Genomic DNA, 14,175 nt, shown 5'->3' with positions numbered 1-14,175 from the left:
AGTGCAAAATGCAACTCAGAATCCCGTGTTCTCCGGTCCTCCGCCACACAACTCACTCTCGAGCGACTTGCTCCAAAATTCATATTCTCATCTATCCCAGGGAAACGCACATGCATGTGCATAGCTGTTCCCCTAAAACTAGACGGATACTCATGAAAATAAGACTACTGACACTTCGTGCTCAGGAGAAACCTCGTACCATGCTTGTGGCTGTAGGATGACGCATTCTGACGCGTCTTATAAACTAAATCGCTTAGAACTGTACATGAAAACTTATTAACGTAAGAGGAAACATTTAGGTTTCAGGACCATTAATAATTTGAAATTAAAGTGGAAGTAGAACAGCAATCCACAAGTTGCTTGTTACCCTGTTAGATATTGCAGTGAACCGCTTATTATTTATTTTTATATTCAATAGTTCTCTTTCGGATTTTTTTAAGTGATTAAGACCCTCTGAAAAGGAGACGAAACAAAAGCATGACTGGTGTCTCCCTCCACCCCTGAAAACGTTTCATTACTTTCAGTAATGAAGAAAATTTGAATGAAATTAATGTAATAATTTCAGCTTCCGTCTTCCACTATTTCCTTACAATTCTATTACGAGCATTCTCTTTGAATACAATTTTTAATTAATACAGCCAACGATTTACCGTTCTGTGCTTCCAGCGTTAACTCTTTCATTACTAAACGTTCTAATGAATTCTACACACATGACGCATCTGAACATCAAATATTCTTTCAACCACATCCACTTTCATTCACACCCACGTATCCCGTATTATTTATTTCACATATGTATAGACTCAAACATTAAGTCATTCATGTTACGAAACCATTTCTCAAAATGTAATTCAGCAGCTGTGTAAACGTGCTCGTAGCGATGAGAAAGTTGAAACATTTCACAGGAAATTGAAAATATTTTTTAACGGAAAAAGAGCAAGATACGGACGCCAAAAGCCCGTGGCGCAAGATAAGTTTGGGTTGTCGCGAATGGAGGTCGAAGGGACGACGGGATAGGTCGAGGGTGGAGCCAAGTCCGAAGGATAGGGAAAAAATGGGCCGCGGAAGCAAGGAAAGGGGGACGAAAAAGGGGGATTCGCGTGTATCCAAGGCGAAACTCGTAACCTTCTGGACGATAACCGATTCGCCCTGCTCGTTTTCCCGCCCTTTTGCCCTACTTTCCCGTCGCAGCTTCACGGGAAGACCGTGGCCTTCCAACCAACCCTTCAACCCCTCGACGATTCGTTGCTACTTTTTGAACCATCCAAGGATATCAATCTTAAGGGCCGTGCCTTTCTTGCTCCTCTTTTTCGTGTCTGTGAAGAAGTGGTGGGTTTCTGCCCATGCACAGGCTCATTGATACGTTTTAGATTGCTATAGGTGTGTATGTTTCGACGTGTTTGTTTATTTATAAACGCCGATAACGCTGATTCACGTGTTGATTCTTCTCTGACTTGCATATTTTTCTTATGGGGGTTCTTCGTAGTGAAAGGAAATAGGGAGTGTTTGCGCATAACGGAAATCTTAGAGGTAGTATGATGTAGACTAATAGAGATTGGATCAACATCAAATTTCCGTCTACTGATTCTTCCTAATATTTTTATTTGTTAATCCTTTTGAAGAGTCGTTTATATTTTGACAAATTAATGCGTACGTATGTAGTAATATCTAATATCGAATATTACGATCTTCTATATCTATTAATATTTAATATATATTGTAACTTCTTTTGCCTTCAGTAGACATAACTTTTACGAATTTTCCTTTTGTATATGAGATAAAATATGGAGGGAGTTTGAACAGGTGAAGCATTACGGTATTTAGAAGCAGACTCAGAGAAACGACAGAATAAAATCGTTGGATATGATTTTCCGTCTGTTTTTTTGCTTCGATTAAAGTGCCCCGGTCGTTTAAACGTTCCTCTTTGGCTCTCGTTACATCCCCGACGCGAAGCAACGGGTAGCAAAAATTGCGAAACATTTTTCGAACGATACAATCCGAAAAGTTTCCGCGATATACACCGGACACGTACATACACTTGTGCTTTCGCAGTCTCATCAGCGCGGCATAGAACGGCCGATTAAACTTTCACAATAATTGCGAACGAGGAAAGCGCTTCTCCTTGCCATTCCATACGACAATATCCGCGCTCCCGAGGCAGATTTAACGGTTGGGCCCGGTGAAACTGGCACGCCCACTCTCTCCAACGTTTATTCCAATATTTATTTTACCCATTTCCCTTGTTCCCATACTACCACTCCTTCCCCTCGCCCCCCTCGTTTACCCTCCGCGTTTCACACTCGCCCCGTTCCTTTTTACACACCGTGGTCAGCTACCAGGATTAATTCGAATATATTCTCGTAATACGAAACTTTTAACGGCCATTGACGAGACGAATAAAGATAGACTTTGGAAATTATCGTCTGCTTATCATCGTCCCTCAAATTCTCTCAAGCGACAAGATAAATTGTCTTGCTTCTCTTGGGGATGAAGTTTCTCACTTTATCTTCGTACAGATTCGAAGGCAGAGATGACGGAAAATGGTGGCCACGAACCTCTAGCTGTCGAAACGATGGATTAATCGGCTGTCGAAGAGAAATTACGTTCAGCCACGATCTCTTAACCGTGTATGTATACACCTTGACGTGTTCCGTATACAGTTACAGCGTTTTTAATTAAAGTCTACCTTTGTACGTTATGTGTACGTCTAACTCAATTTTAAACGAATATCGTTTATGAAAGCAATTTTTCCGGTTTCATGTGTCGTTGGATAAGAGCATTTACACGATTTATTACCCCCGTGATACGACTACATATTCATGAATTATGAATATTTATAAATTTCCGTAATACAACCTGTGCCGCGCGATGTTTCAATTACACACGTCGATAAAACATTCCGTACAGTTATTTTCATAAAGCTATTACTTTCTTTTCAGTGTGACTTTTCGTTACTCCGTCGAATATTATAGACGTGCTACGAGACATTTTCTAATTATCATTAAATAAATAAGCACCTAATTATGAATTCTCTGCGAGAAAGACATAATCGAAAATTGCAAGGGACGGGAAGAGGCTTTCTCTTCCACAGGGAGGAAGCAGCGGATTTCCTAAAGCCCCGACGAAATTTATACGGCTTCTTCCGCGCGACAATTTCATTTTTGTAACGGTAGAAGGGACGTGGGGCGGGTGGGAGGAGGTGAACCGTAAAGCCGAGATAGGGACGCCTGTACGCGACGTTAGTCCGGCGGTCTAGGGCCGCGAAGGAAACCGAAGAACGAAGGAGACGAGAACGAGACACGGGGCCCCGGAGCGATGAAACTATAAAGCCACTCCTAGTAAGTTGTAAAATTGTAATAGCCTTCCGGTATTTACATAATGCTACGGCATAATAAGTGGAACTCCCCGAGTTTCCATTACCATTCCGCTGCTATCCGCTCTTATCTTCGCTAACGACCCGGCCTCGGGTCTCCTCCGTTCACCCCCGTGACTTATATTTTTCCACCCCATTCTTCGTCGGACAACCGGCTTTCGTCCTATCCGTGAGTTCTCCGCTACCTTCGCGTCACCGTCGTCTTAGACACGGCTGAAAGTAAATCTCGATAACTCCGCAAAGGTAGAAGTCCTCGAAGGAGAATTATTTTATAGGATGTTTTGGATCTGAGAACATTTGGTAATTTCTGTGTATGTGCGAATTTCTCCCGTCATGACGAATCGAATTACAGTAGAATATCTATTTGTGGGGCACCATTTATCCAGCATTCCATTATTCGAACTTCTATGCACGCAGAAACTTATCCCAACTGAACTTTTATTAACACTATTTACACATAGGAATATTCTATAGTAACTAGTGATTTTCTGTTTTTACAAGTTTACGGGTCTTTGAAGTCTTACTGTGTACCATTGTGACATTATTATCTGAGTAGGAATACCTTCAAAAGTAGATTTAATGTACATAATTTCGAGGGTACCGAAAAAATATGCACTGAACCTTCCTGGTGAGAATATCATCATGATATACCTTTGTATATATATATATATCTTTGTATATACATATATTTGTATGTATATCTTTGGGCAGGTCACAGTAAGAACATGACAGTTTTGGAAGTAATAGTTCTCTATTTATTCACGAAATAAACATACAGAATATCATTTCTTAACGCGTAAAGATTACACAGAACCATTTTCACTTGAAATTTCATTTCTTATTCCATCCTGACTTCTCGCAGAGGTTACACTATCATCGGCACAGATCCTTCACCGATATCTCTGAAATCATGAAGTTCACGTCTATTCTCGAAGATAACACCTATTCCGGGCCCGGTTAAAAATGAGCTCTTTTAGTAAGTTAAAACTAGAAACCCGGTCGTTTATAACACGAGTTATCAACATTCATGTAGGTGTCGCTACACAGCCTCAGGTTCAAAGTGTCGCCATAAGACCCAACACGGTCCTCGTCGCGAAACTTCGACGATGTAATTACACGCGGGCGAACCGTGTTCCGCGGGGCAAGCCAATCCGACGACGTCTCGCCGCGGGACAAAAGAGTCTCTTCGCGCAGCATGAAAGAAACGGCCGTCCGGTGGTGTGTCTCCGGGCATCGTGGCAGATACGCCGGTTGAAGTGTCTCGTTTGCACGACAATGCTCTCATTACGAAACGGGGACCGGGCGTAGCGGAGCGTAATAAAATTTCCGCGCAGCTCGGCCAGTTCTTAGGCCGGAATCCGTCGAGCAACGACAGCGGTTAGGACACGGTCGCAGAGCGACAACAGCGCCGGGATATCAGGAAACTTCAATTCCCTGTTTCGGCACTTCCGGCCAAGGTGGAGCAAGAAATAGCTTGCGATGTGCTAGGGGGGGCTGGGGAGTCGCGCTGCAACTTCATTCGAATAAGTGGTTCCCCTTTGCCCCGTGTACCCTCTTCCCCTTGTTCCTTCTCATTATTTATCCACGTCTATCTTGCTCGGTTCGTCCCAAGTCCGTACTCTTCCTTCCGCTCGCTATGATCCTTCTCCCTCTAGCTGCCGTTCTGGGCAGCTGTCTGTCACTGCCAAGAGCGGAGGCGGTTCTTCCATGGGGACCAGGTACTCGCCGGCGAAATCGAGGCGAGTCATTTATTTAATTTTCGAGATCCAGCCGTTTTATTTTCATCCTCGGGACTTTATACACTTCGCTGATTAGCCAGTCCCACGGACGAGCCCGCGAGTATTCTCCCCGCGCCCGTCCACCCATAAGATGAGAGGGACATAGGGATGAGCTCGGAACCTGGAGGATGGGATTAGAAAGAGAGACCCGGGGGTTGAGTTCAGAACCACGAGGTGGAAGGACTTGCGCCGAGGCGGCGGGGTTTGCGTTACTCACCGGATATAGAGAGGTCTAAACCCAGCCATCACTGAAATTACCAGAGTTTACCTCTTCTGCTGTTTCCGCTGTATTCACTATCCACCACCACCCTCTTCCCACACACCGTGCCCTCGACCCTCTTTCGCGTTTCGTTCTCTTTTCCTTACCGACAGAAACCCCCCGCGTCCCTATCCTAGGGAAATTTTCCGCACGGCGAACTCTATTACATCGCGATCTTGTTATTAAGACGTTCTTTCTGAATACCGGGTTTTCTTTGGTTTTCTTTCGTTCCCCGGCACGATCTACTCGCGATACCGTTAAAGCATTTTCTACTAATTAGGTTCACCGTGATACGTTCCTCCGCTGATTCTATAGGAGCGCTTTCGTTGCTTTCTCTTTCGATCACGATCGTCAGCGATCTGGTTAATGGATTGTTATGTATAGACGCTTGTATTGGAGTTAAGTTGGTGATAGACAGTCCAATGATATAAAAGGAAACTGAAGCTTTTAGGAATGCTAAAAGGATGTGTATGTCGAAGAAAGTAGGAAACTGGCATCAGTGAAGTACATGAGCACTTTTAGAATTCTAATTGCTATTCGTTCTTCTAACCTTCAAAAAGATTTTAATACGTAGTATGCCATAATATAAAATAATCTGGGATATTACTACATAAAATAAGATTTAAAGAAAGATCACTTTTCTAAATCTATTACAAATATAAAGTTTCTTTGAATAAATTGATTTTATTTGTTCGAATGTAATCATTCTGCGCGGAAAATTAGTTTATCGTAGGATTGCACAAACGTCCTTTCTTTGACGTTAATTGCTTCCTCGAACATTCCTGAATATAATAATGTCCTTTCTATTTTTGGAATGGATGACCGTTCTATACGACGTCGACGATCGGAATTGACATTACCGATTCGAACAAGTATGAAAAATGTCGTCCAAGAAAGGTTCCTTTCCGTGGAAACGGCGGTGGTGTGCTCGACGCGGTCCATTCATATTTTATCAGCTTCTTATCAATTTCTTAAGCACAACCGTACCATTTCTCAGCCGTCCCTCCCGTTCACTCTGTGCGCCACAGCCTTCCAGTTCTTTCCTCTTTAAACACGCTTTGAAAAGAGCATTATTCCCAACACATTTTTACAGCCACGTAGATCTGCAAAGTAAACATATTTTGAAACGTACCATGGGATCCTTTCACGGAGTTCTCAAAGCTTAAATTTCGAATATGTGACTATCGTGGAAGGAATTCAATCAAAGAGAGATATTTAACAATAATGAAGGGAACTATCACATTTCTTTGGAAACTCTCTGCTCTCTATTCTCATAGATCAAAGTGAAAAGTTTTTCAAAGCACTCGCTCTGCAAGAGGAACTTATTTCTTCGGCTTAATAACACACTGGTTTCTCGTGAATGAAGTATTCATACCTCTTACGCGTGCCATACCATGAACTGTTTTAATAAAATTTGTCTCACCACTCGGATTGCGGAATTTTATTGAAAATATGGTAATGAGTTTCGGTACATTTTCCCAGAAGGAAATAAATATCGTTTCTGCTTCCTGCACATTCCATTTTGTGTACCAAATATGAACACGTCTGCGTTTCCACGGTACAGCGTGTCGATATGTCGACGTAGATACTAGTGTGTGCGTGTGTGTCGATCAATAGCAGTTTACAAAAATCGTCCACACGTGTCCAGAAATACCGATTTTCTAGCTGCGAACCGTGCCACCAGAAATTCGAAACATTCATTTAACTAAAATTCAAGAAAGCTTTGCTTACATTCGTTGACACGTGTCACCTATTTTTACGTATTTTTTGTACCCTTGTATCAAAATACAAGGCGCAGTTAGCATTTAAAAAGGAATTCTTGCAATTTTAATGCAAAAATAAAATTGAACTGAACTGATTCAAATAATAATATAACGATGGCTCCACAATATCTGGTAGTGCCCAATAAATAATTTTATTGCAATAGCAATTCGCGATTAGGAAACGCTTTATTCTAGTAATTTGGAGAGTTTTCAAGAAAGTTGGAATGCGTTGGCCAGACATATCTGGTATCAGTGTATATTTAAAATCAATTTTCTCGAATACAGAATCCTCTCATCGCAACAATATTTCCAGTTTCCTATTTGTTTATGAATAAAATATCATTTGTTCTTTTTGTTTCACTGCTCATTGTAGGCCTTCTTTAAGATTTAACCATTAAGAGTTAACGAAGCACAACGGTAATCGCTCTAAGGAGGACATTCCGACACACCACTACCAATTCAATATTAAACCCATCGTCACAATTCTAGTAATTCACAATTTCCAGATAACACCAACACAATCGTGTCTCTATAACACGAACAGTAATTAACCTGATGTTCTTCCTGTTACAGATGGTGACAAGGACAAAGAAGATATTCGTCGGTGGACTCTCGGCACCGACGACGCTGGAGGACGTCAAAAACTACTTCGAACAGTTCGGCCCGGTGAGTGCTCGTTTTAACGTTGATTAATACGATTTAAAGCGTGACGGTGCACGCCACGGCTGGGCTCGCGCGCGGTGACAAACATTCGACACGCGGATCGTACATCAATGACAGCTCGGCTCGCGTTGTGTTCCGCGTCAGGCATACCCCGTCATTGTAGCGGACATCATTCGGGGGGCTACGCTATCCCCGGGTCACACCGTCCAGCCGGACATTGCCGGTGATCATTGTCGCGAGACCGGTCGAATCATTATTTTCGGTGGCCGCGTCCGACGATGCATTGTCGATCCCCCGATTCAGCGTTTTGCTTATTTCCTGCGGGGTTCGCGCGTGCGGTCGTCTAAACCGACAGCGCTGGGGCCGGAACGTTGAAATTTGACAGGGCCAATCGCGGGACGAACTGAACGAACGGAACGGAACGGAACGGGAACGCGTCCACTATCACCCGTAGCCAATTCACGGCGTTTATTGTTTCGCCGATTTTAATAGGTGCACTTCGCGCCCGCTTTTATTACTCTAACGACGCGGATGCCTGACGTTCGGCTCACGCCATTCAGCCGGGGATATTACTGTTTCGAATAGAATTCTCGGTGAATTGCCGGATCGAGGGGTTCGTGTGTCTGAATCGGTTTCCACGATAATTGCCGTTAAAATTAAAGTTACGTGGATTCTACGGTAAATCGAACGATGTACTGGAATATTGGCCGCAGCGTGGATTGGTTATCTTGATATTATGTTGGTCTACTGGTGTCCGAAGGATCAGAAAAATTGAAAGGATCACGTTTTAATTTGGGTAAATCGAGACGTTAATCGTGTTATTGGTCTACTATTACTAATCCGAGAACACGAATTATTCATAAATTTAATTTATGATAAAAATAGTAGGAAGAGAATATTAATTGTGGTATTCGTCTGCAGAATTAACCCAATGATCACAGTAAGCACACCAGTACGCCATACGGTTTATCTGCCATTTTTGGCAGTACTATTTTAAATATTCATTTTTTCTCAGTATGTGTTGCATAGGAGAAATAATGATTTTACTTTACTAGGTTATAATTTCTCGTTATTACATTTAGAAATAATTTATTTAAAACTGTCTTATAAATAATAGCTAAAACCGGCGTTCATCAGCGTGTTAAGAACACTTTGTTCCCCATTTTTATTAAAAATCCGTGTGTGACCTGACAAATATCGATTTCAAGAATCTAGAATGCCGTAAGGAACGTATCACCTGATCATATTAAATTTACAATACATTCTTCGTACGCAGATTTTCGGAAGGTATAATTTTTTGGCATCGATAACCCGCGACCACTGTGACCGTGAGGACGTTAAGTCAATGTAAGTTTCTTCATGAAATTGTTACTAAATATTCCGCAGTATTCGTCGTAATCTATCGGGATTTTCACAATTGAACGTGACCAGGTATCGCACGCGCCATCTTTGCCGCCCATTGAACTTCCGGAATACTCGAGACGCCCTTCTCGCCGGCGCGGTTAAGTGATTAGGAATTGGTCGAAGGACCACCTGAGACGAGGATTTCTGCTAATTAGCCTTTATCGACCTCTGGGAGAGACTGCGCGGACCATTACGCGTTATTGTGCGAACTTCTCCGGCTTCTATCGCCCCCCGATAATAGCCGTCGCGATTCATCGGGCTCGGTGTATGAGACAGATAATGGTGCTCGGGCGTGATTTACGGGGAGACGGCTGTTACCCGAAATCGTTTCTCGTTCTGGCGATGAAGTAAATAGAATTAACGATTTGGTAATTGGTAATAACGTCCGTCGTTTGCCTTTTTCTGGTACTTGAACTGGGCTGAGCCCGGAGTCAAGTGGTTTACAGGAAGCGAACGCCTGTTTAGTAATGCTTTGAATATCGCTTGACATTCGTATAGTCTGCTCGGTGAGAGATATTTTTTATTTATGTTTTCAGTTATTTGAAAAATCCGGAGAATAATTAGATATTTAACATATCTATATTTTACACTGAAAGTTAACATCCAGAAATGACATTACTTATAAGGTGACCTGATATATCCCCTAGTCAATTTTGCAAAAATCTATTTCTTGTGCTATATCAGCGACTTATCTCCCCGTAGAACTAGCATAAGATTTCATTCCATCAGTTCGTAATTCTTCAGGTAGCATAATTTGAAGCCAACAGTTTCTTGTTACCAATCACCTATTACCACTTATTCAATACTGTCTAATTATTATGCAATGTAATGCCACTTTAGAGTTTCACTGAACAGTCGTTCGAGAAATATCGCACATTGGCTCCCGCTTCAACACTCTTCCAAAGGTTACGAACCACGAAGTTTGCGCGCAAAAACACGGCCAAAGTTAGAGAAACAACGAGAACAGAAAGAAAAAAGCACGGAGTATCACAATGTCGATGATTGTCCGCGGTTGATGGCACGAGCCAGAAATGGATATGAGATATCAGACCATGGAGGTGCGCTATCTCCGGCCTAGCCCTCTTGACTCGCCCCAATCCCTGTTCCCACCCTTCTTTTTTTTTCAAACCTTCTCTCGTTCGTTCACCGTTGAAAGTCTCGTCCGGGTTTCGAATGCAGAGCTTCCTGCTCGCCGTGGCTCGAGTTCCCTTTCCTCCAACTGTCTGACCCACATACCGAAATAAGATCGGTCACACACACATACACACAGAGGAGACACACATAGTATAGCCATCTGCACCGTACAGTAGGGTTGCAAACAATCATCGCTGGCACGTTTCAGGGTTCGATTCGTGCAGATATCAGGGCACAGGAGAGAGCGCACGTTCCGTTGCAAGGGCCGTGTGAACACACACTCTCGCAAACTCCGATACGTCGGCCGTGTACAGTTGAACAAACAGGCCCGACCGCGTCTGTGTTTGTGGAACGTAAACACACGAATTGACAGACCGAACGCTGCCGGTAACCTTATATCGTTTGCCAGCCGCTTCAGCATCGGTCCCTCGGCTCCTCCGCGACCCCAGCTTGTTCTCCCGCGATGAACGGACGGCCAGCGACCGAGAAATCTCCGCCAATGAAATACCACCGCCGTTCGCGAGTCTGATAAAGTTAACGACGTTCCCGGTAAATTCGTTATATTCAGCTTCCACGCGATACTCCTTCACGGTTTACGGCGGAGGCGGTCGAGCTTGAAATCGCGAACGAATCGGAGAGTGGGGGTCTGATTCCGTTCCCGCCTCGATCGAATTACGGTCTTCTGTTGATGCCGAGAGAAGTTGTGCTTCGAGGATAGCGATCTTAATTCGGTTTCGTTTCGGATGTTTATTTTTATGTCGACTGCAAGCTATTTGTCCGTGAAGTGTATATTGTCCTTTTGTGCTCTGGATAAGAATAATCTGTTGAATAAAGAGATTGGAAAATTCCTCGTAACGCTGATTGTTAGATTTGTATTTGCAGATGTTAGCCATTCGAAGAGGTTTAATATTTTTCTGATATTGTTCTATTTGGATTTATATGTTAATGCTACTTATAATATTATTAATTATTTATTTATTTCGGTTAGAATTCGATTGATAGTTGGCGATGAATTGCGATTAATAATTGAATTACCGTTACGTAAGTCAGAGTACTAACAAGAAGCATGTGAATCGCAATTTTGTATCATTTTTGAGACCTCGAAACCGTTGACCTAGTTTCTATTGAATGAAAATCGCAGAAAAATGGAATCCGAGATAAGGGTAAGAGGAAATAAATCTCCGTCGGTGAAATGGGAAAACTATAAGTCACTCGACACATCTGATGATATTGCCAGCAACTGTATTATAGTAGTTCGTATCGTGACTCCTTCGCGCGAAAGGAATCGTCTCGCCAAGGTCGATCGCGGAACACAGATACGGTCGAGAGCGTAAACCTTATCAAGGACTCGTTCGATAAATCTATAGAGTCGTTCGAGAAATAAAACCAGGCTACCTCGGGGATTAGTATCGTCTTATGTCGGGTATAATGCGATAACTTTCCGCAGTTAATAGAAATTCATTCAATGCATCGCGCATCGTTTCCATGGGAAGGAAAGGAAACACAGTTCTATTACGATAGAATCTTTCCTGCGATCGATACGTATCGGCCACTTTTTCCTTCCGAATACATCGTACCGCAGTTTCCAGCGAAAAATAATGCTAAACAGGCTAAAGTTCGACAATTCAATTTGCATATAAGGTTTGTAAATGACCAGAGAATCGTTGCAGAAGAATCAGGTGGAATGGAAGTACAGTTTCATCGAGGCTACTGCACGTTGTTAAAAGATTTTCTAATATAAGTATTCAGATACTTTGTGTCACATAGAATACATAAATGTGCTAGGCTTTCAACTTGTAGGGGACCGTAGTTTCCGCATAGTGTCGCGTTACACGGTCTTTATGTTTCTACACTCATTCCACTTGTCTGACTATAGACGTCCTATTCTACTGACACGGCTACTAACGACCTATTCTACGTATGTTGCTACACGAACCGAAATTTTAACCATAATAAAATTAAATTATCATTGTATAGAAGAAGAATATAAACAAATTAGTGAATATCTCAATGGTAATATATTACCAATGTTATCCGATAATCTACATAACATACCAATACGCTTCCGACTGCGCCAGTCAACCCACGGACACTCTCCTTGCACGCTTCTGAGTAGGTTAGGGATAAACAATCGTAATGAATCTTCCTACTTTCTCTTACATCTTATCCATTAATTATCAGCATAATTGTAATTTTCCATCAGTCCGCTGATTCAGCAGACCTATCGTTTTCCAAAAGCCACGCAATCTAAAATCGCGGCAAGACGGACTCGCCGACGTTACTTGAAAAATGAATGGATCCCTGAAGAGTCGAGGCTTAATTGCACTCGCTTTCAACTTTTGACTTCTTTCGTTCGACAGTCGAAGTGGCGGGAAAGGGATGAAAGAGGCTGGGAAGACGAAGAGGTGTACCCACGGTGAGACCACAGATCTTTGACCGCGTTGCATAACGCTCGACTTGAAATTAAGAAATTAAGAATTAACGCGTTCTGAGATTGGTCGACCGGGACCCTTACGTTTTTTCTTCTGGCTCCTTGAAACTATCGTCTGGGCGAGCTCGTTTAATTCCACCGCCGCAAAGGGAACTTCGCTTCCGAGCGATCGTTTATCGATGGAGGGCTCACGGCTCGGAAGCCTCTCCGAGAAGTTCACCCCCTCGGTTTCGCAAGCTCGCTGAAAAGACAATTGCGTCATCGAGATTGGCCGATTGGAAGCCACGAAGATTGAGTTCGTTCCATCGGCGTGCCGGCTGCGAAGAAACTTCGACTTCCTCCGCAACGTATTGTGTTTACTTATCGCTGGATCGCTTCGTTTATTCAGGCCGCGTCAAGTTTATAATTACCGAGTTGCGTTCGAGAGTTTCCCCCTAAAGCTATCGGTTTTCCGAAACGGCGAATACTAACGAAAAGAGGGTAAATGGTCTTTGATGGGTAGACGTGCATCGAATGCATGATTCTATTTGTGATTCCATTTAACACTTTGACTGCCATGTCATCCTAATATGAGGGACATTGCAAAGAGGCTGAATTATTTAACGTACAAATTACAACAAGACAAATAAACTCTATTAACTTTACGCATATATTTTCTTCTTATATGCAATAGAGAAATTGTAAGAAAGCTGGAGAATATTCGTTTTAACCCATTTATAGCATTGGATTTGTGCACTGTAGAGAACTTAAGAGGTACTCTGTGCTATACCCAACGATTTAAATGTTTTTTAGAAATTTTCTAAAAATTAGAGGATTCAGTTGCATAGTAGATGCTTAGCAAATATGAGTTTAACTTTTCAACGTCCTTCGAATGAAAATTGTTGGAAACAAATAGGAAATAAAAAGGCTGAATGCCTTTCTCATACTTTCTTACACTCGGGATTTCTCTTTTATTCATGTTTCTTGCATTGTTCTCTTACTCTGCCTTTTCAGTTTCAGTTACGAATACTGCTTTGACACAGCACCTTGTGCCAGACCTCGGTGACCCATTCCTCCATACGACGTTTCTTTACACAGTGTAAAGAAATCTTTTGCTTCGTTCTTTTAAACCCTCTGCAGAATAATAGAAAATTCCACAACAACTTAGTTCATACAATGATATAGAAGACGTTAAGTCACTTCTACTTAGGAATCCAAAGGTAATTCGCGTGAATATTCACAGTTCTTCTAACCCAGTCGCGGTTCGCCCAAAATTGTTCCAAGGAATTGGCGCAGAACCCCATTGCACACCGAGAACCGTATATGTATATCGCGGTCACTCCCATGAATCGGTAATAATTGTTCAGTCGACGGTCTCTCACCTGTAGAAT

At 42.5% G+C, this 14,175-nt stretch overlaps 1 protein-coding gene across 3 annotated transcripts in view; it reads left to right on the top strand.

Moving 5' to 3' along the window:
- LOC107185903 (RNA-binding protein Musashi homolog Rbp6) overlaps window positions 1–14,175 on the top strand; it is an 856,487-nt gene that overhangs the window by 617,732 nt on the left and 224,580 nt on the right. For all 3 annotated transcript variants that reach the window (XM_015573678.1, XM_015573677.1, XM_015573679.1), the window contains one exon: window positions 7,747–7,839. In XM_015573678.1, the coding sequence (XP_015429164.1) occupies window positions 7,747–7,839 (93 nt within the window). The remainder of the gene's footprint in view (window positions 1–7,746; window positions 7,840–14,175) is intronic.

The sequence above is a fragment of the Dufourea novaeangliae genome, unplaced genomic scaffold (genome assembly GCF_001272555.1).
Source record: "Dufourea novaeangliae isolate 0120121106 unplaced genomic scaffold, ASM127255v1 scaffold56, whole genome shotgun sequence".
In the NCBI taxonomy this organism is placed as follows: domain Eukaryota; kingdom Metazoa; phylum Arthropoda; class Insecta; order Hymenoptera; family Halictidae; genus Dufourea; species Dufourea novaeangliae.
The sequence above is the reverse complement of the archived record's forward strand: the minus strand, read 5'-3'. Positions and strand labels throughout refer to the sequence as shown.